Source organism: Trachypithecus francoisi, unplaced genomic scaffold, assembly GCF_009764315.1.
Source record: "Trachypithecus francoisi isolate TF-2019V2 unplaced genomic scaffold, Tfra_2.0 Lachesis_group10, whole genome shotgun sequence".
Classification (NCBI taxonomy): domain Eukaryota; kingdom Metazoa; phylum Chordata; class Mammalia; order Primates; family Cercopithecidae; genus Trachypithecus; species Trachypithecus francoisi.
This window is the reverse complement of record NW_022681455.1, coordinates 95921960-95945811: the sequence shown is the minus strand read 5'-3', so window position 1 is coordinate 95945811 and position 23852 is coordinate 95921960. Positions and strand designations below refer to the sequence as shown.

At 36.9% G+C, this 23852-nt stretch overlaps 1 protein-coding gene across 2 annotated transcripts in view; it reads right to left on the bottom strand.

Moving 5' to 3' along the window:
* Nucleotides 1-21489, bottom strand: part of LPCAT2 (lysophosphatidylcholine acyltransferase 2) — a 78509-nt gene extending 57020 nt beyond the window's left edge. Inside the window, exons 1-3 of one of the 2 annotated variants that reach the window (XM_033218431.1) lie at nt 20773-21489; nt 4251-4390; nt 993-1210 (exon numbers count right to left, since the gene is read on the bottom strand). In XM_033218431.1, the coding sequence (XP_033074322.1) occupies nt 993-1210; nt 4251-4390; nt 20773-20943 (529 nt within the window). In that variant the 5' untranslated portion in view covers nt 20944-21489. The remainder of the gene's footprint in view (nt 1-992; nt 1211-4250; nt 4391-20772) is intronic. The other variant, XM_033218432.1, reaches the window with a different exon arrangement.
* Between the last annotated feature and the right edge of the window lie 2363 nt (nt 21490-23852).

The window sequence follows — 23852 nt, the reverse complement described above, 5'->3', positions numbered from 1 at the left end:
GGAATTTTCTCCCTAAAGGTTTCCTAAAGGTCTTCTTCCTCAATTGATATTAAACCTTTGGAATATGCTACAAGATTATTGTTTTACTTTGGGAACACCTTGAAAAGTGATTATGTGGATTCACAGTACACATAAGTAGGAGTAACCATTACTCATAATACTGCAATTTTCAGCACATCATTTTTTTGAAATAGCTTCCTAGCACATGAAAAATCAACTTCAATTTACCAAAAATCTATTGCTACACAATTTTTCAGGAAAAAGCCACATTACACAAAGCATGGAAGTTACATTAAAAAAAAAAAAAAAAAGTGTCTTAGCTGAATGACAAAGCTGCAAGAACTACTATTACTTTTCCAGAGCACTGAGGCAACATCAGGGAACTTTCACACTCTCTCATCATCTGATGTTTGCAATAACCTTGGGACAACAGGGAGTAGTTACTTGGAGACAATTCTTGAGGGAGACCAAAGCATCTGCTAGGAAAAACACTTCACTTGCGTCATTATTTTTTATGGCAGGAAGTACCTATTGTTCCACATCATAATTTTCAAAGAGCTACACATAGGTCTCTCATGGAGATTTTGGGAGCAATAATGAAGAAAACAGAGTGAGGAGAAATCACTTACTGTATTTAGCAGGCTAACATCCTGAAGATAAATTCATGAAACAGCATATACCTGTGTTTTCACAAATTCTCTCAAATCAAGCATGAGTAGTATCTGAAAACTAGTCTTTCTGGCTATATACAAGAACAGAAAGACATAATGATATAGTGATATAAAGTTTTAAAGAGTTATGAAGCTATAAAAGGGAAGTCTAATCTTTTTTCATAAATATACTATTTCCATGTAGTAACTTATTACAATAAAGTAAATATGTTTGAAATGTTTAAACTTTTTAAAAAGTTTATCAATAAACTATATATGATTATTTTAATTTAAAGCATAAGCATGAAAATATTTTATCTACGTTACCTTACAAGTACTTACTGCCAATCAGAGGGACTTGTGCATTCTCATTTCGAGATACCATAGAAGGTAACCCAGCTACAACACAGGCAATTCCATCAAAGAATGTTGAATGAGGGGCAGCAACAAAAACCGGTGCTTCCAAAGGACTTGCAATCTTTCCTTTTACAGAAACTATAAATCCCATTGAAAAGAACATAGCACGACCCAGAAATTTCAAAGCTGTTTGAGTAATTTTCCTTTGAAAATATAGAAAAGACATAATTAGCTTTGTTAACTAAAGCTAGCAGCAAGGTTTTACTCTATAATACAATAAGAAAATCAAAATATGTCAGAGTATTTCATATGAAAATATGAGCTGAGGAGAATAATAGCTAACACTTACATGGAGCTCTTTCTGCCAGGTGCTAGGCACTATTCTAAATGCTTTACATACAGATTGATCTCCTTAATTCTCAGCCTAATCTTTTGAAGTATTTTGAAATTATTACTCCCATTTTATAGATGAGAAAACTGAGGCACAGAGAAGTAATTTGCCCAAGGATATGTGTGGCTAAGAAACAGCTCCATCATTCTGAGACTATAAAGTGTTAAAAATGAATTTTCAACACACATCCCCTACTGAGATATCCAAATCAGTACTGTCCTTCAAAGTGGTTATCTTGGGAATCCACATTTGTGTAATGAAGATGCTACTATCTCCTAAAACATTTTTGGAACTCTCACACTGAAACTGTTCTCAGAATTATTTTAGGAATTTTTTTAAAAAGACTTGTAATCCGTATTGTTACAGTTTTTAGATATCATCAACAATCATCAGAAGTGAGTTCATCATCTCACTTCCCTGGAACAGAGATGCACTTAAGCAATTCCAGAAACTACTTTTTTAAAAAAAAAACCTTTAAAAAAGATTCTGCCATTATAGATTAGTTAATTTATCAAACTGTGTCAGGAACTATGCCAGACACACAAGACAAGTAAGATCCAGTTGAGCAGGGAAACAAAAATGTATTCCTAGAAGTGCAAACACAGGAGGGATATCTTGGTATGTGAATAAGCACATAGCTTTTTACAAAAAATAAAATATGTACATTATCCAGGAGGTATCTAATGAGAGTTTTTCTTTTTTTTTTTTTGAGACGGAGTTTTTCTCTGGTACCCAGGCTGGAGTGCAGTGTCACAATCTTGGTTCACTGCAACCTCTGCCTCCCAGGTACAAGTGATTCTCCTGCCTCAGCCTCTCGAGCAGCTGGGATTACAGGTGCCCACCACCAGGCCTAATTTTTGTATTTTTAGTAGAGATAGGGTTTTACCACCTGGTCAGGCTGGTCTTGAACTCCTGACCTCAAGTGATCTGCCCGCTTCAGCTCTTTTTTTTTTTTCTTTTTTTTTTTTTTTGAGACGAGTCTTGCTCTGTCGCCCAGGCTGGAGTGCAGTGGCGCAATCTCGGCTCACTGCAAGCTCCGCCTCCCGGGTTCACGCCATTCTCCTGCCTCGGCCTCCGGAGTAGCTGGGACTACAGGCGCCCGCCACCACGCCCGGCTAATTTTTTTGTATTTTTAGTAGAGACGGGGTTTCATCGTGTTAGCCAGGATGGTCTCAATCTCCTGACCTCGTGATCCACCCACCTCGGCCTCCCAAAGTGCTGGGATTACAGGCGTGAGCCACCGCCCCCGGCCTTCAGCTTTTAAAAATAGGATTCTCGTCTAATTCTCTCCACATTTTTGTAATAATATAGTGAGGAGCTATTAGCAACTAGCTCCAAAGAAGTTTCTGTGACTTTTATTTCACAAGAACGAGATAAAGAAGACCACAATACTTTTCCAGAGGGCACAGAAACTGTACCTCCCTTTCTTCTCCTTTAGTTTAGAGATGAGATTTCTGCTAATGTAATGAGACGAAGTATATTCCTTTATCAAATTTTCACACCTCTTATTTTTTATCCATAGTGATGTAGCTTCTGATAACTATATTTATCCCATATTCTGGGCCATTAAAACACTCCTATTTAACATATTTAAAGAATGGCTCTAAGTCTGGTCCCACATAATAACTTCGACATTACCTGTTTAAGAGGAGAAAGAGATACTGCTTTAATTGACAAAAGTAAAACTTTCTTTTCTAACATTTATTATATCTATTGTCTGGATTACTTAGACTATTCCTTCTATCATCCTACGTTTTCATAAGCCACTGACAATAAAAACCAAAGAAGTAATCTGAAAAGAATTGGTGAGTCATAAAAACATCCCTTGAAGCATTGTTTTATACTACACAACCTTGAATTATAAAACAAAGGAGTATGATTTGCAAGAACTGAGATTTCTCTGGGGCATTGCCAGCATTGAATCCATTTCCACTTTAATAGTGACATTTGTTCACTGGAACATGAACTGAACAGCAAACTACATATTTCTTTAAAAGTTTCTAAAACAGTCTTTCTCAAAATTTTTGGAGAATGCATTCACATTTGAGATTTAAATACAAAAATATTCTTGCCTATAAAAATTGGGCAACAATTTCAAAGAGTTTGACAATGCCCTAAAACCCATGTACAGATTTGGAATTCACATGGAATCCGTGGAGTCCACATAAGAGGTTGCACTTTTAAGGCATACAGATCACAACAATTTGGTTCTGTTCAGTAAGAATAAACTTTTACCAGTAGCTTTGTTAACTCATGATCAGTTTCTCCTCTATTACCATCTTAATTAGATAATGCCTGAAAAGCAGTTCCATTCTGCCTCATCCTAATGTTTAAAATAACTAGACTATATTGGTTAATAATTATTATTAATAATTGTTATAATAGAAATTACTACTAAAGTAATTAATAAAAATAATATAACTAATCCACTTATGCCACTGCAGAAAGCTGTAGAGGGAGAAAAGCAAATGTGAAAACTGAGGAAGAACAGAAGAGAGCAAAGTATTTTGTAGCTTCAGTGGTTTCAAGTACAGTAGTTGGGTATCTTTCTGAACTAGGGATGTATCGCATTTGGCAATAACTCAGAAAACAAAATATTTTAACATTAGGAAATTACAACTTTTAGGAGATTATCATAATGTAGTTGGCATTTGGGCAGTAATTTCTACATATTTCATATGAGAAATAAAAATAAGTTATTTATTATTGAGTAGGCAGATAAAACTGTAAAATTTATTACTGAGTAGGCAGATAAAATCACTGACTAAACTATGATGAACTCTTTTTACATTGATTTAATATATCTTAATTTAACATTATGTCCTAATATTTTGGACAAAATCATTTCTTACCTCCTCCAACCAGTTACTGGGTGGGTCGGCTTTTCAGGACAGCATACTGTTGAAATTGCAGCAAATGGCCATGCAAGTAATAAAATTAAAACAACCAATAAGACACGAATTGGAAGCAGGATAATCCCAATAAGGAAAATCTGAAAGTCAAAGTTGGTAAAAATAAATGAATGGACATTATTTTAATTCATTGCTATCAAACAGAAACATGTAACAGGAGACTTTTATGGTGTTCATGCATTTAGTCAAGGATGAATTGACTACTACCCTGTACCAGACAAGGATTTAAGCACAAAGAAAAAAACAAATTATATCTGACTTCACAAAGCCTACTGTGTAGCAAGAGAAACACTAAAGAAAACCATAAGACAAATGATCTGCATACCCATGAAAGCGAATAGAGAATGTTGGGGGAACAAAGAAAAGGTGTATTTGATTTAGCAGCCAGGGAAAGCTTCCTCCTGGAGGAGTTGTAGCCTGAACAATCTTGCAATAAGTAGGAGCTAGCAAGGTAAGAAGGAGAAATTGCTTTTTGAGAGCTTTAGGTAGAAGACTGAAGGCATCAGAGTGTGAAGAAGTAAGTACATTGTTTTATATACCTGCCAGAACTTTATAACTAATAACAATAAGGAGATAGATGCAAAAATAAAAAATTAAGAAGAAATGAAAAATAAATAAGAATAGCAAATAATACATGAATGCTTACTATGTAATATACCAGCCATTCTAAGCACTTGGCATGTAGTAACTTATTTAGTTTTTACAACCTTAAGTTTCAAATTTTACACACCAGAAAGGAGTAACACAGAGGAAGTTAAATTGCTTAAGATCACAAGTGGTAGAACCAGGATTTGAACTTAGTTTGGTTATAAAGTTTGTGCTCTTAATTCTTTTATTGTACTGCTGTTTGAGTAAAATAGATTGTGCTTATGTATGACACATTGTCTTTTTCTCTATAAGCTAATTATATTACTCAAACAGTAGCCTTCTTTTTCTGTCTCTACTGGCCCTTACATGATTCTGAGCACCATCAAATAATTTAGAAAAAAAATGCCAAAATATTCTAATTATCTGATCTTTAGAATATTAAACAGTAACACAACAAAATGTACAGATCTAAAGTATACAATTCAGTGAGCTTTGATAAATATATACTCATGTAACCACCACCACAATTAAGACACAAAACATATTTACCACTCCCAGAAAGTCACCTTGTGCCTCTTCTAGTCAAACCCTATATTCTTAGGCAACAAATGCCAGATTTCTATCACCATAATTTGGTTTTATCTGTTCTTAAATGTCACATAAATGGAATCATACTTTATGCATTCTTCCACTTAATACTTTTTATTCTACTATGTTGTTTCATACATCAGTAATTCATTCTTTTTAATTGCAGAGTATTATTCTACTATGTGACCATATGACAATTTGCTTATTGATTATCCTACTGATTTACATTTGAGCTGTTTCCAATTGTGGGCTATTATGAATAAAGCCACTATGAATATTCTTGTACAAGCCTTTATGTGTATATGTTTCCATTTCTCTTAAGTAAATACCTAGGAGTGAAAATGCTGGCTCATAGATGTTATTTAACTTTATAGCAAACCACCAGTTTTCCAAAGTTGTGTCATTTAAAAGTATGAGTGGAAATGTGTGAGAATTTTCAGCTGCTGTACATCCTTGCCAGCATTTGGTGTTGGCAGACTTTTAAAAAGCTTTATTAAGGTATAATGTACAAAAAAGAAAAACCATCTATTTTAAGTTTACAGATTACGAGTTTTTCAAATGCATACCCCTATGCAATGACCACCACAATCAAGATATTTACATCATCCCAAAAAGTTTTCTTTTGCCCTTTGCAATTAATACACCCTCCCCAAACCTAAGCAACCACTGATAGGCTTCTTTCACTGTAGTTTTACCTGCTGTAGATGTTCATATAAATAAAATCACATAGCATTTATTTACCCTTTTATATCTGGCTTGATCACTTCATATTTCTGAAAGTTAACCATATTGTCATATATATCAGTATTTATTCTTTTTAATTGGAGAGTACTATTCCATTGTATGAATATATTACAATCTATTTATTTACTTGTTCATGGACATTTGGCCTATTATAAGTTCTCAGCTATTATAGCTCATATGAACATTAATGTTCAAATCTTTGTGTGACCATACATTTTCATTTCACTGAAAATAAAATTATTGGGTCATAAGGCATGTTTAACTTTATATAATACTATAAAACCGTTTTCCGAAGTGACTTCACCAGTTGATATCCCCAGCAAGGTATGAGAGTTCCTGTTGCTCCACATCCTCACCACCATAATGGTATGGTCAGTTTTTAATTTTAATGTTAGCCATTAAAGTGGGTATAAAAGAATATCTCATGTGGCTTTAATCCGCATTTCCTTGATGAACAATAATGCTGAATACATTTTTCATATACTTATTGGTCATTCCTTTAACTTCTAATATTAGTGTCTGTTCAAGTCTTTGGCCCATTTTTACTGGTTTGCTAGTCTTTTTCTTATCAATTTGTAAGAGTTCTTTATATAAATGTATACAAGCCCTTTGTCAATATATGCATTAAAAATATTTTTTTCCTCATTCTGTGACTTGCTTTCTCATTTTCTTAGTGGTATCTTTTGATTAAAGCAATTTTAATTATGATGTTTAATTTATCAATTTTTATTTTATGTTTAATTCTTTTCTGTGTCCTTCTGAAAAAATCTTTACCTCAAGTTCCTGAAGATACTCTATATTTTTTTCTTCTAGAAGCTGTATGATTTTCACTTTTACATTTCAATCTATGGTCAATCTTAAATGACTTTTTTTGTGTGGTATGCAGTGTGGATTAAGGTTCATTTCTAACCATAAATTTATCCAGTTGTTGCAGCACCAAAAGACTTGACATTCCTCAATGAATATTCTTGGCAACTTTGCAAAAAATTAATTGAATATTAATGTATGGATTTTCTTTCTGTTGCATTGATCTGTTCATCATACTTCTGTCAATACTCTGCTACCTTATTTACTACAGTGTTGAAGTAAGTCTTGAAATCAAGTAGTGTGTGTCCACCCATACATTCTGCTTCATCATTTTTCTGAAGGCATTTTAGATACTCTGCATTTCCATATAAGTTTTAGAATTGTCAGTTTCTACACATACACAAAAGCCTGTTAGGATTTTTACTGAGATTTCAAAATGAATCTACAGAACAATTTGGAGAAAATTGTCATCCTAATAATATTGATTCTCCCAATTCATAAACATGGTATATCTCTCTATGTAAGTCTTCATTAATTTCTCACAGAAATATTTTGTAGTTTTCAGTGTAGTGGTCTTATATGGTTTTTCCTAAGTATTGAATGCCATTTTATTGCTGTTATAAATTAGATTACTTGATCTCATTTTGCAATTGTTTGCTCCTATAGTATATAAATGTAAAATTGACTTTTGATCTTTCATCCTATGACCTGGTCAAGTTCACTTACTGGTTTTCGTAGTTACTTGTTCTGTTGATTCCTTAGGAAGTTCTTCATATACAGTCTATATCATTTGTGAATACGACAGTTATACTTTTTCCATTCTAATCCATATGTCTTTTATTTCCTTTCTTATCTTATTGCACTGGCTATGATCCCTAGCATAATGTTGAATAGAAGTGGTAAACAAGATATTTGTCTTATCCCAAACCTTTCAGGAAACAGATTCAATATTTTACCGCTATGATATTAATTGTGGGTGTTTTGTAGATGCCCTGTACCTGATGGAAAGAGTTTCTCTTTATCTCTATCTTACTAAGAAAGTATTTTTATCGCCAATGGGTATTGAATTTTGTCAGGTGAACTAATGAAATTTCTGCATCTATTGAGATGATCACAGGCATTTTATCATATGTTCTGCTTATATGGTGAATTACATTGAAATTGGAATTTTATGTTACATCAACCTTATATTATTGATATAAGATAAACTTGGAAGTGATATACAGTATCATCCTTTCTATACAATGCCATATTTGACCTGTTAATATTTTGTTAAGAGTTCTTATGGCTATGATCATGAGAAATATTGATCTATAATTTTCTTTTCTTATAATGTCTTTTTCAGATTTGATATCAAGGTAATGTTAGCCCCATAAAACTAGTTGGGTACTGTTCCATACTTCTCTACTTTCTGAAAGAGCTTGTGTGAGTGATTTTATTGTATTCTTAAAAGTCTGACAAAATTTACTAGTAAAATAATCTTGGTGAAATGTTTTCTTTAAATGTATATTTGTGGATACAAAATAAATTCAAATTCCTTCATAGATAAAGGGCTATTCATATTTTCTAGTCCTTGTGTCTATTTTTGATACACTGATTTTTGTCCATTTCATGTATGTTTCAAATTTACTGGCATAAAGTTGTTAATAATGTTCCCTTATTAGTCATTTAACCTATAATGATATATGCTGTTTCATTCTTGATACTGGTAATTTGTATTTTCTTTCTTGTTTTCTTATCAGTCTTGGTAAGGATTTATCAATTCCATTAATCTATTCTATTAATCTATTAGACAAATGTTTGATTTTAATTTTCTATGCAGTTTTTTATTTCACTGATTATTGCTCTTATCTTTATTATTTCCTTTCTTTGACTTACTTTGTGTTTAATTTGTTCTTCCAGCTTCTGAAGGTAAAAACTTAAATCATTAATTTTAAACCTTTCTTCTTTTCTATGTATTTAAATGTATTGGTTTACTGGCAAGCACTGCTTTAACTGCATCCTACAATTTTGATACGTTGCATTTTGTTCACATTTAGTTTAAAACATTTCATAATTTCACTCGTAATATATTTTTGACCCAAGGACTATTTTAAAGTATATAGCTTGATTTCTAAATATGTGGATTTTTATCAGATATATTTGTTATTGATTTCTAACATAATTTATTGTGTTTAGAGAACATGCTCTGTAATATTTCAAACTTTTGATGTTTATTGAGATTTTTTATGATCCAGCCTTTGGTCTATGTTGGTGAGCATTAAATGTGTACTTGAAATTATATTCTGGTACTTTTGGAGGTAGTGTTCCACAAATGTCAATTCAGTAGGAGTGGTTACCAATGTTCAAATTTTCTATATTATTAATCTTTGGTTTGATTGTTCTGTCAATTACCAAGAAAGGTGTGTTACCATCCTCAATTATGTTTTATTTATTTCTTTGCTTAGTTTTCTCAATTTTAGCTTCAAGTTTTCAAAGTTCTGATATTAGGGACATAAACATTAAGTGCTGCTAAGTTTTCCCACTGACCTTTTAAAGACATGTTCCTCCTTATATCTGATGTCATGACATGTCTTGAAGTCTACTTTATCTGATATTAATACAGTCACATCAGCTTCTTACACTTACACTATTTCCACATTATCTTTTCTTCCTTCTTATCTTTGTATTTACATTTATAGTGTATGTACTGTGGATTAATGTAGAGCTGGGTCTTATTCTTTTGTCCAGTCTGAAAATCTTTGCCTTTAAGTTAGGATGTTAATTAATGTATACTAAATGTAATTATTGATGTATTTGGGTATAAATCTACTGTTTTGCTATTTCTTTTCTATATATTCCATCAGTTCCCATCAGTTTCATGTTTCTGTTTCTCGTTTTCTGTTTTCTTCCTTGAGTTCATGAAATTTTTCTTTAGTGATTTATTTAAATTTCTTTAATGGCCCCTTAGCTATACCTTCTTGTACTTTTAGTCAGCAGTTGGTCTGAAGATTACAATGTGTGCTTAGCATAAGATGAAGTACTCAGAGTTAATACTGTACCACTTCACAGAAAGTGTAAGAAAAGTACAATTCCATCCCATCCACCACCCTTTCAGTATTGTTATATGTTTTACCACTAAATATATGTAAGCCCAAGAAAACAATAATTTTTGTATTAAATGGTTACATTTTCTAGCTCTTTGATGAAATTAATATAAGGAAAAAAGTTTTATATCATTCTTTCCATATTTACCATTTCCAGTGTTCTTCATTCTTTCCTGTATATTCAAGTCTCAATCTGGTGTTATTTTCCTCCAACCCAAAAAACTTTCTTTACCATTTCTTGAATGCAGGTCTGACAACAAATTCCCTCCATTCTTATTTGAACATGTCTTCATTTTCCCTTCATTTCTGAATAATATTTTCATTAGATATAGAATTATGGGTGGATAGTTGGGTTGGGTTATCTTTTTATTGGTGAGTTCTAAAAGTTATTTATATGTTTTGAACACTCTACTCTTATCAAATGTATAATTTGCAAATATTTTCTCTCATTCAGTAAGTTATCTTTTCAATTTCATTGTAGTGTGCTTTGAAACACAAAGTGTTTTATTTTGATGAAGTCCTCTTTACCCATTCTTTCTTTGGTGGCTAGTACTTTTGTTGTACGTCTAGAAAACCACTGCCTAATTCAAGGTCATGAAGATTTACACTTACGTTTTCATCTAAGAGTTTTATGATTTTAACTCTTACATTTAGTAGTTTAATCTGCTTCGAGTTAATTTGTATATGCTATGAGGTAAGGACCTAACTTCCTTCTCTTGCACATGTCAATCCAATTGTCCCAGACCATTTGTTGCAAAAACTGCTCTCTCCCCATTTTATCGTCTTGGCAATCCTGTGGAAAATCAGTGGCCACAGATGTATGAATTTACTTCTGTATTGTCAATTATATTTCATTGATCTAGATGTCTGTCTTTTTACTGGTACAATACAGTCTTGATTACTGTAGCTTCACAGTACATTTTGAAAATGAGAAATGTGAGTTCTCCAATTTTGTTTTATTTTTTCAAGATTCTTTTGGTTGTTTGTAGTCCCTTGCATTTCTGTACGAATTTTAAAATTAGCTCATCAATTTCTGCAAAAAATAAAGAAGCCAGCTGATATTTTGATAAGGGTTATACTAATCTGTAGATCAGTTTGGGGAGTGTCATTATCTTAACAATTTAAATCTTCCAAATTTATGAACACAGGATGTCTTCCCATTTATTTAAGTCGTCTCTAATTTCTTTCAATGATATTTTGTAGTTTACAATGCAGAATTCTTCTGTTGCTAAAATATTTAACTCTTTTTGATGCCAACTTAAATTGAACTGTTTTTAAATTTCATTTTTAGATTGTTGCTTGTGAAAAAATATGTCATGATTTTTGTATATTGATCTTGTATCCTGCCACCTTGCTGAATTGATTTATTAGCTCCAAGTGTTTTTGTGCATTCCTTAGGATTTTCTATGTTTAAAAAACCATGCCATCTTGATGGTTTTACTTCTTCCTTTCCAATATAGATGTCTTTTCTTTTTCTTGCCTAATTGCCCTTCCTAGAACCTCCAGTAAAATGTTGAACAGAAGTGATGAGAGTAGGTATCTTTGTCTTGTTCCTGATCTTAGAAGAAAACTTTTTGGTGTTTCACTATTAAGTATAACGTTAGCTATTTTTTCACAGATGCCCTTTATAAGGCTGAGGAAACTCCTTTCCACTCTTAGTTTATTGAGTGGTTTTTATCATGAAAGTGAGTCAAATCATTTTTCTATGTCTATTAAGATGTTCTTGTGCTCTTTATTCAATAAATATGGTGCTCATGTTAATTTTTCTATGTTGAACCAAAATTACATTTTTGGGATAAATACCACTTTGCCATGGTATAGTTCATTTTATTAGCTGATGGATTCAGTTTGCTAGCATTTTATTGTGGATTTTTGCATATATATATTCACAATGGATATTGGTCTGTAGTTTTCTTTTATTGTAACGTCCTTTTTTGGTTTTGGTATCAGAGTAGGCCTGGCCTCACAGAATGAGTTGGGGGGTGCTCTGTCTTCTTTTATTTTTTGGAAGAGCTTGTGAAGGATTGGTGTTAATTCTTTGTTAACCCTTTGGTAGAATTCACCACTGAAGTCATCTGGTCCTCAACTTTTCTCTGTGGGATGTTTTTAAGAACTAGTTAATCTCTATATATTATAGGTCTATTTGATTTTTTATTTATTCTTGAATCAGTTTTGGTAAATTTTGTGTCTTTCTAGAAATTGGTCCACTTGAACTAAGTTATTTGTTAGCATGCATTTGTTCATATAATTCCTTATAATCCTTTTTATTTTGGAAAGGTCAGTAATATTGGCCTCTCTTAATTTGAGTCTTCTTTCATTTTTTTTCTTGGTCAGTGCAGATAAATATTTGTCAATTTTTTTTCAGAGTACCAACTTTTGGAGTTGTTATTTTTCTCTATTGTTTTATTATTACTTTGGAATCATTGGTTATTTAGAAGTAATTTAATTTCAACATATTTGTGAATTTTTTCTGTTATTGATTTCTAGTTTCAATCTACTGTGGTCAAAGAACATACTTTGTATTATTTTAACCACTTTATATTTATTGAGAATTGTTTTATTGTCTAACATACAGATCTACCTTGGCAAATGTTCCATGGGCACTAGAAGAATGTGTTTTCTGCTGTTGTTGAGTGTTCTACATACATATCTGCTAGATCTAGTCTGTTTATAGTGTTCTTCAAGTCTTCAATTTCCTGATTGATACTGTCTCATTGTTCTACCTTCTATCATTATTTGGTAATTGAAGTCTCTCGTTACTGTTGAATTGTCTTTCACCTTTCAATTTTGTCACTTTTTCCTTTGTGTATTTCTGGACTCTGCTGCTTGATGCATATATGGTTATAATTATTACATCTTAATGAATCAATCCTCTTATCATTATGTCTTTCGTTAGCAACAATTTCTGTCTTGAAGTCTATTTTATCTGATAGTAATACAGCCATTCCAGCTGTCTCTCGGCTACTGTTTGCATGGTATATCATTTTCCATCTTTTACTTCCAGCCTATTTGTGTATTTGAATCAAAAGTGTGTCTCTTGACCAGGCATGGTGGCTCACACCTATAATCCCAGCACTTCGGGAAGCCAAGGTGGAAAGATTGCTTGAGCCCATGAGTTCGAGACCAGTCTGGGCAACATAAGGAGATCCCAGCTCTATAAAAAATACAAAAATTTGTTGGGTGTGGTGGTGCATGCCTATAGTTGCAGCCACTCAGGAGGCTGAGATGGAAGTATCACTTGAGCCCAGGAGGTCAAGGCTACAGTGAGCTGTGATTACATCACTGCACTCTAGCCTGGGTGACAGAGTAAGGGCCTGCCTTTAAGCAAGTAAACGAATAAATGAATAAATAAAGTGTGTCTCTTTTAGGAAGCGCACAGTTATGTATTTTTATCAATTCTGTGAATCTTCATTTTAATTGGATTGTTTTATCAATTTATATTTAATGTAATTACTAATAAGGTAGGATTTATAGATGACATTTTGCTATTTGTTTTCGATATGTCTTAGGTCTTTTTAAATTTCTCTATGTCTACATTGCTGCCTTCTCCTGTGTTAAACATTTTCTAGTGTATCATTTTAATTCCCTCATTCTTTCTTTTGCTATATTTAAAAATGTATTTGCTTAGTGATTGTCCTAAGTGTTGCCATGTTAACTTATAATAATTATCTGGTTCGGATCAACAAACTTAATTTCAATAGTATACAAAAACTGTGATCCATTCCCTCCTTTCTCCTATTTGCTATTATTGTTATACAAATTATGTCTTTATACATTGTATGTCCATCAACACAGATTTATAATTATTGCTTTATGTAGATGTTTTTAAAGTTGGATAAGAGAAAAAAAGATTTACAAACAAAAAAATTACATTTGTACTGTCCTTTACATCTACCCATGTAGTTACCTTTACCACTGCTGTTTATTTCTTCATGTGAATTTGAGTTACTGTCTAGTATCCTTTCATTTCAGCCTGAGGGACTCCCTTTATTATTTATCTTAGGGCATGTGTGCTAATGACAAATTCTCTCAGTTTTTGCTCATTTATAATTCATTTTAAGGATAGTTTTCTAGCTCTACAATTCTTTGACAGTCTTCTTTCAGCACTCTGAATATATCATCCTGCTACTCCCTTCTGGTCTCTGTGGCTCTTGATGAGCAATCAGTCATTATCTTGTTGACGATTCTTTGTACATAATGTACATAATGTATCTGTAGATACAGGTATATTTGAGTTTATTCTTAGAGTTCCTTGAGCTCCTTGGGAATGTAGATTAGTGTTTTTAATCAAATTCATTAAGTTTTTGGCCATTATTTCTTCTAATATTCTTTCTGCATCTTTCTCTTTTCCTGGAACTCCCATTATGAATCTGTTGGTAAAGTTGATCCACAGGTCTCTGAGGTTCTGTTCATTTTTCTTCATCTTTTTTTCTTTATGTTCCTCAAACTAGATAATCTCTGTTGACCTGTTTTCAAGTTTGCTGATTCCTTTTTTGTTAGATATAGTCTGCTGTTGAGCCCCTCTAGTGAATACACACACACACACACACACACACACACACGCATTGCATCTTTATTGATATTCTCCATTTGGTGATACCTTGCTCCATACTTTCTTTTAGCTCTTCACACATGGTTTCCTTTAGTTATTGGACCATATTTTAAGTATCTGATTTAAAGTCTTTGTATAGTAAGACTAAAGTCTGGGCTTCCTCAGGGAAAGTTTGTATTGACTGCTTTGTAAACTACTTATAAGCTATACTTTGTTTTTCTTTATACACCTTGCAATTTTTAAATTAAAACTGAACATCTTAAATAATATAGCAACTCTGGAAATGATTCTCATCCCTTTCCAGGGTTTGTTGTGGTTGCTGTTTGTTATTTGTTTGTTTAGTGTCTTTTATAAACTAATTTGTAAAGCTTGTATTCTTTGTCATTGTGGCTACTAAAGTTAAAGTCTCTGACCAGTTAGCTTAGTAATCAGCTAATGATTACAGATTTTCTTAAGCATCTGAAACCAATAAGTTTCCTAATGCTTGCAAAGGATCTCTTTGTACACATAGGGGCACATCATAAACAGTCAGGTGACAGATGACAACTCTGCCTTAGCCTTCACTTTCTGCTTGTACAGTCCCTCAAGGTTAGTCAGAGGTGAGAGCTTAGGGTATTTTTCGATATTTTCAGGACATGTGCATAGCCTTGAGCATGAATAAAGCCTTACTCAGGTGGACAGCCTTCTAGATTCCTAGGAATATGTCAAAGCTTTAAAAGTCCCCTATGATCATCTCATCCCTTAACTTTTCTTTTAAGGTTTTTGGCTGGCCTACTATTTGCTCCAATTGTTAACTGTCTCAGGCAGCTGTGATGTTAAGCAATTGCCTTTGATTTTTTTATTTTTACTTTTTAAGAAGCAGAGTCTCCCTATTTTTCTCAGGCTGGCCTTGAACTTGTAGGCTCAAGCAATCCTCTCACATAAACCTCCTGAATAGCTGGAACTACAGGTGTGCACCACTGCATTCGCTTTCCTCTGATTGTTTTTAACAAACACCCTTGAGAAAAGGCTATTTGCACTGTGTAAGCACCAAGACAAATCAAATAAAGACAGTCTCGCAAATGAGGCCTTCCAGGCAGCCACCAGACTGGCCAATAATGACAGTTCCTTGGGAATGGGGCTTTGAAAATGCTCTAACACTATTTTTCCCCCTCTAGTGGCTCACAGGTTGCTGGTTTTCATTATATCTGTAGGATGTTGGTTTTTAAGGCTACTGCAGAACTGAGGATGAGGGATAAGAATAAAATTAAACTGTAACAAAGCCTACTATTTTAACTAAGAGTCAGCACTCTTAAATAAATGCTCCTTGGATTGTTGAAAGCCTTTGGTTAATTTTCAGAGCTAAGACAAAGTTGATTCTGATAATTTTTTTGTGTTTTCATTGCTTTATGGAGAAGATAATTTTCAGAGGCCTTTACTTCACCAGTTTTGCTGATGTGTCATCTCAGTTTTCTTCATTCTGCTTTTTAGACTGAATAATTTCTAGTGACCTATCTTCAAGTTCACTAATACTTTCTTCTACCATCTTCAATGTGTTGTTGAGCCCATTCAGTGAATTTTTCATTTCAGATATAACAGTTTTCAGTTTTAAAATATCCATTTGGTTCTCTTTTACAGTTTCTATTTATCTGCTAAGCTCCTTCCAACTATTCATTCATTATGCCACTCTTTACTTTTAAGTCCTTGAGCATTTTTATAATAGCTACTTTAAAGTATTTTTCTGCAAAGTCCTACATTTGATCATCTTAGGGTCTATTTTTATTGCCTGATTTTTCTTTTGATCATAGGTCACATTTTCCTATTTCTTTGAATGTCTAATATTGTTTTTATAGTATTTTGGCCATTTTGCGTGATATATTACAGATATTCTGGATTCTGTTATCCTTTCTTCAAGAATGTTGATTTCTGTCCTAGCAGGTAGGTAAAATTCTGGCTGATTGCATTCATCTTGTGAAGGCTTAGTTTTATACTTTTTAAGGGAAAATTTGTTTGAAGCTAGCCCTTAGACTTCGATTGAAGCCTTAGTCCTAGGGTATAGGACTTCTCCTATGGTATAACCTTTGTGAGGTTTCAGTGTAAAGCCTGAGATATTTGCCAAGGTCCTCTTAATTTAGTGGGATTCTAACTGTGCCTTCCCTATGGTGTCTATCAGTTGAAATGTCTGCTCAGTTTCTTCTTCCTTCCGGCTGTTACTTTCCTCCAGGGCCCTTGAAGGCTCCTTTGTAAATATACAGTTCAGGAATTGATCAACGTTTTGAGATAATTTATATGCCAATTTAGGGGCTCCCTCATTTCTAGCTTCCTCCTTTCTGGGACTTCCTCCTTCAGTTTTTAGCCACTCTGATAGTCCTGAACTTTGTGCTCTGATATATCAGGCCAATAAGACTGAAGCTTTCTAACAATCCCTTCACATGGTGTCAAGTGACAACTTTCAGGGAAAAAAGGGTTGGGGTAATGTTACACAGTACAGAACTATTATTTCAAGCAACAAATCCCTCCAGTTTCTGTCTGATTTGTGTTGCTCTATAGTGCCTTCATGAAGTTTTTCCTATTTTGACTACGGTTTATAATTGTTATGCATGGAAAGGTTTGTCTACATTAAGCTACTCCACCATTCCTGAGACTAAAACTAGTCCTGTTAAATTATTTTTCACTTGAAAACTGACTTACAAATATAATGAAACTTTGCTACCAGTCTTATTTCCTATAAAACAGAATATGTTTTAAGATGAGTAGGAGTTTCAGAACTATAATATAGAAGGGATCTTGGATCCAGGAGATTTTTCTTGAAGCTCTGTGTACATGGTAAGCACACTATTTTTAGATAATGTTATATTTATTTGAATGGTGGTATACTGGGGAAGAGTACTGTGGAGAAAGATGAGATGACTCAAATTCCCAAGTCACTCTGGTAGGTCACTGGCTGAGATTCTCTTTGAAGAGGTATCATTATTAAAAGACCAAGAAATAATCTTGACTGAAAGAAAGGACCATATAGCATAGACCCTGAAGAAAGAGCTGGAAAGAGGTTAAAGTATATTAGCATAAGAGTCACTCATATCTACACTGAGCAACCCATATGGATTTTAACTGAACAAGTTGCAAAATATTAGGCAGCTTTTTTTTTCTGTGCCATCTTCAAAGTTTGCAACAAATAATAGTGCTTAATAGTAAATCAATTTTGAGTTAACTCATTGACAAATTAAGAGAATTCCCCATCATATTTCCATTTGATAATATGTCATCTCCATTGGGTGGCCTTCTCTCAGTGTTATTCTCTGATTTTCCTTCATTACACTTACTAAAACATGAGATTATATTGTTTGGACAAACGGAGGCAAGATGGCGCAGCTCCGGGTTCTTCACCGTCAACTTTCCAGCGCCCGGGTAAGACACTGGTCGACTGCATAGGCGCAACCCGACCTCCGACGGAAAAGAACCGGAACCCGCCTAGCCACGCCTACCGCCCCGCCCCCGACCCGCCTATGTCCCGCCCACTGCCCGCCCACTCCCGGGCCCAGAACATAAAAGCCGCTCCCGGCGGGCGCGCGGTGCGAACTTCCTTGGCCCCTCCTCGTACGCGGGACCCGGGAACCTCGTCCGAGAACGCCGGAGCGAACTTCCTCGGCCCCTCCTCGTGCGTGGGACCCAGGAACCTCGTCCGAGAACGCCGGAGCGAACTTCCTCGGCCCCTCCTCGTGCGCAGGACCCAGGAACCTCGCCCGAGAACGCCGGAGCGACTTCGTCGGCCTCCACCGCCGGAGGCCGGTGAACCTCGCTCCCTCCTTCACATTGGCTTGCAAATAAAGTTTTTTGGCCTTGCCTACTTGCCTTTTCTCTGGCATTTGCTCTGGGGGTCGCATTAAAGCAAATCATATATATTTTTGTACTTGTTTGTTTAACTTTCTTACTGAAATGTGAGGACAACAGTCCTTAAGCAAGACATTGATCACCATTAAAGATTAAATTTAGCCTAAATTAATTATACTAAGCCATACTTAAATGAAAGTATGTCCATCTTTTAAACTGGATAATATGGACATTGTTTTTCTACCATGCCTATTCAAATCTTCCCTTTACCCAGACGACTCAAGCCATTGAAACCTCTTTGGTATCTCTGATCTATATAAATTTAAAAAGTATTTTTAATATCCAGACTTTGTTAAATCCCATTTAATCCAAGTAGTAAATTTTAAGTACAGTATATACTTTGTAGAAAATAAATAGGATAACTATCAATATTATCAATATTAAGATCAACAAACAATAACAGATTATTTCACTTAATTTTAGCCCTCTTTTGAGTTATTAATATTCCAATGTAATAGACGAGAAAAGTGTAGTTCAGACAGGTTAAGTGACTTGGCCAAAGTCACACAACTGATAAATGACCAGGTCCTATAATTGACTAGCTATCATTCCATTATACTACAGCTCTCAGAGAGTTATTTGGAAGAGATCTTCAAACAGTAACAAACCAGGTGATGGAAAAACTTAATAATATATTATAGGTGCAATATAAATATTTATCAATATTCCATTCTGATTCTTTCCAAAATATGAAGTCAAATAGATGGGCATATTTTCATTTAAGTATGATTTAACTAAATCAGACTAAATTTAATCTTGAACAATGGTCTATGTATTTACAAATGTTTCAGAATGTCAAGACACAAAAAGAATATCTGTTCATTTAAAGACATGAAGATCACATTTTTAAACGTTTAATTTCGTCACAAAGCGGTATTACTATATTCTTTATCTTCTTCCTCTCTCACATTCCTCTTCAACTAGACACCCATTTACCATTACTCAAGCCGCCACCTGTGTTGCTTAGCTCTGCACTTAACCTTCCCCCATTGCAGAAGACAACGGTGTTAGTGCATACAAGCTGACTGCAAATATTATACGACTTCAAATCCAAAGTAATGTGTGAGATGGACATGAAAACTTCAAAATTGTTCCCCTCGCCCCCCTGCAGAACACACGGGACAAATGTGGTTAGCAGGGCCTATCTTGTTCTCTAATCACTAATTTCAACAAAGAGGAAGTCCAAAGAGTGCAACTGCCAATGGTAAAAGGAACCCTTTACAAGAAAAAGGAAAGGAAAGGAAACTTTCTTTGTGAATAACAGTATAGCCATTTTTAACAATGGAAAACAGTCTGGGCTACTACTTCTCATGCTTCTACTTAGGAAACGTTTTAGGTGAAGACTGATTCTGGACCAAAACTTCTTGAACACCCTAAGCTGACTCAGTTGTCCCTTTTCTTTGATTCTGACTTCCCACCTTCCATCATGCTCTTGCTCAGCTAAATCTTTCCAGCCTTACCTGTTCTAATCACAGACCTGGGCTTTCTGCCTTCTGCCTCACTCTTATCCATCCCATACCGACTTCTCTCTTTCCCAAGGCAAAAAAAAAAAAAGCTTCTTCAAATCTACTCTCCCGTGGTAGATCTGCCTCCCACTACACTCTAATAAACTCAAGCTGAAACTTCGGTCACAGATTCAGATTCCTTCTCCCTTCTGGGGCATGGACTGTATGTAGCCTGCGCCACCAGCCAGCTCTGTCTCTTCCTGTTTCGGATCCTCCTCTAAGACCCGCATCTTCCCTGCATCTTCTCTCCTCCTGTGCCCGCTCAGACCATCCTCTAAATGTCCTCAATTCTCAGACGCACATCTCTGCCCCTTTCAGACTCACGGTCCCTCAAAAGTCCTCTCCTCTCAGATCCACTGCTCTTTCTTCCTCTGATTCCTTTGCCTACCAGACCCACACGCCCCTCAGACCCACGCGCCCCTCGACCGCCCTCCCCTGTCAGACCTACACCGGTCACCTGGACCTGCCTCAGATCCTGGCTCCCCTCGGGCCACCTCCCTCCTCAGACCCACGTCCCCTTCAGGCCACCTCCCTCCTCAGACCCACGCCCGCCTCAGACCACCTCCCTCCCTCAGACCCACGCCCCCCTCGGCCGCCCTCCTCTCTCAGACCCACACCCCTTACCTGGACCCCCCTCAGACCTAGGCCCCCCTCAGACGACCTCTCCCCTCAGACCCACATCCCCCTCAGACCACCTCCCCTGTCAGACCCACGCCCCTCACCTGGACCCGCCTCGCGGAGCCGATCTGCGTCTGCTGCACGAAGGGGTTAGGCACCGGCGGCGGGAAGAAGGACGCCTGACGGGGCACCATGGGCGGCCGCAGCCCTACGTTCCCGACGCCGGCAGCTGGCACTGTGGCCGCCACTGCCGCCGCCTGGGCGCACCGGCTCATGGTCGAGCCGGGCGTGGAACCCTGCCGAAGCGACCTACTCGGGCGCTGCAGCCAATACTGAGCCGAAGACCCACTAGAGTCCCAGCCTACGGCGACGCTGGGGAGCCTCTGCGCAGGCGCTGAAGTTACCTAGAAGCCGGCTGCTGCCGCCCTGCCCCTTCGGCGCTGACACGCCCCAGGCTCTGGCCACACCCCCTCAGGCATCTGGCCCCACCCCCTTGGTAATATAGCCCGTCTCCTCGGAGGAATGCTTTTCCTTCAGAGCCAAGACCTTGAAGGGTACCCCAGGATCCCTAACACTCCACAGCGAGACACTAGACAGAGTTCCCTGCTTTAGCGTCAGGCGGACCTGGATTTTCAGTCCCTTTTACTGGGCCTGTGACGTTGGACAAATCACTATCTCCATGAACCTCAGTTGCCTTCTGTAAAATGGAGATAAATGTATTCTCAGATAATCAGAACTTGGATCCAGTAATGCCATTGAGCAACCACTTCCCCTGGGCTGTTCCATTAAGTGAACTAATATTAATCCACCCATGACGGCACTAGGAGTGGAATTTGTTTCACTCAAAATATAATGGACTGACAGGGGAGAGATGGTCCTCCAGAGGAAAACTGAGCTACTATTACTGGAAAAGGCAAAAATTACAGTTGCCCTCCTCGCTAGATGAGGAACCTGACCAGAAAAGGGAAATGTATTGGGTTGTGGCTCCATTTCACACTGAGGAAGTTCAAGCCTGTTTGGACCTATGTAGATACTCGTGGGGGTGGCAGGGCAGGGGTTTGTCTCATTATCTGAGGACAGTTGATCAACCCTGAGTGGCTGAGAGTTAAAGGAAGGAGAGGATAATCAACTCATCCCTACTGATCAACTCTGCTCACAGCAGGCAGGAAGGCCAGGATGCAAATCTGAGTCTGAGCCCTGGGGTTCTCCAAAGTTACCCTCTGAATCTCACAATCTTCCAGCCCGACCACATAGATGTGTGGCCTTGAGTCAGTCACTTAACCTGAGTTTGCTTCCTTGTCTAGGAATGAGAGATTTATTCTAACTCCATAGAACTGTAGCAAGGATTAAATAAAATAATGCATGGGTAGTGTTCATAGAGAAACACTGAAGAAATGGCATGTTTTAAGCATTATTATGCCACTGACTTTTCTCTCAATGTAACATTAATAACAGTGTATTACAGCCATGACAGAAGATTCCCCAGTCTAGGGGGTCTTCAAGTTGGGACTGGTAGACCCTTGAGACTCTTTAGACAGATACCTGCACAGAAGGATGTGTTTCCAACTGTCAACAACCTAAGCCAGGCCAGGTGTCATGGCTCACGCCTGTAATCCTAGCACTTTGGGGGCTGAGGAGGATGGATCCCTTGAGCCCAGGAGTTTGAGAACAGCCTGGGCAACAAAGTGAGACCTCCCCTCCCACTGTGTCTCTAAAAAAAAGTAAAAAGTTAGCTGGCTGTGCTGTTGCATGCCTGCAGTCCCAGCTACTCAGAAAGCTGAGGTGGGAGGATTGCTTGAGCCCAGAAGACCGAGTCTGAAGTGAGCTATGATCATGCCATTGCACTCCAGCCTGGGTGACAGAGCAAGACGCTGTCTCATAAAAGAAAAAAAAAAAAAAGAAGAAGAAGAAGAAACAAAAAGAATCTGAGCCAGAAGGGGCAGGCCATGGGAGGATAAAAGATAGAAAAGATGGGGCCGGGAGCGGTGACTTACGCCAGTAATCCTAGTACTTTGGGAGGCTGAGGTGGGTAGACTGCCTGAGCTCAGGAGTTTGAGACCAGCCTGGGCAACAGGGTGAAACCCCATCTCTACTAAAATACAAAAAAAATTAGCCGGGTGTGGCAGCGTGCACCTGTAATCCCAGCTACTTGGGAGTCTGAGGCAGGAGAATCACTTGAACCTGGGAGGCGGAGGTTACAGTGAGCCGAGATTGCGCCATTGTACTCCAGTCTGGGCGACGGAGATTCTGACTCAAAAAAAGAAAAACAGAGAAACAATGACATCAGGTTCACTGAGGAGGTCACCTGTAGAGTTCACTCCTCACCCACCTTCCTCACCAGCCCCATCATAAGAGGCCAGAAGCAATATACTATCAATCAGACTATCGGAGCCAGAAAGGGCCTCAGAAAAACCCCAGGCCTTCCATTTCTGTTCAGCAGTAGCTCCAGAATTTCTATATAGATTAGGGGTGGGTAGACTGGTAGGGAAGGAGTAAGGAGCTTATCCATGAATACCAGTTGTGTTTAGAAGCAAGCACATTATTTCTCCCCTAGCTGTGTTTACCCAGCATGGTTGTAGGGGTGGGGGAGGGTAGCAAGAGTGGTTTTGAGGGTGGCAGAGGATGGTGGAGATTCTGGTTTGAGGGCTAAAGCTCCTCTGCTAGGCTATCCTTTGGCCTTGTAGGTCCCTAATAGCTATGGGAGCCTGGAAAAATCACTTCTCTTGAGCCATCAGTCTCTTCATCAATAAGATTCAACTAATAATAGCCTCTTTCTATTTATGTGGTTGGAAAGGTTAAATTAAGTGATACAAGAAAAGTGCCTTGCACATAGAAAGCACTCTATTAATGAAGGAGGATATTATCGTTGCTGTTCATTGTTATTAGTAGTAGCATTAAAACTGATATGATTGGTAATGAAGAAACTGAGACTTAAAGAGGAAACAAACCTTGAACAGATGCCACAATAAAGCAACAGAATTGCTGTTTCCTGGGGGCTCTTTCTACAGGACAGAGGGACTAGAGCTTACTCTCCCTGAGGTTCTCTTGCTGTTTACTTTGGAAGCTCTGACCTTTCCAGCAGACACCATCACCTGTGCCCTGCAGGGAGCAGATATTTGGACTTCTTAAGTTGTCGCTTCTGGCTGGGTCTGTGGCCCTTGTCTAGGCCCTGCTAAAACAGATG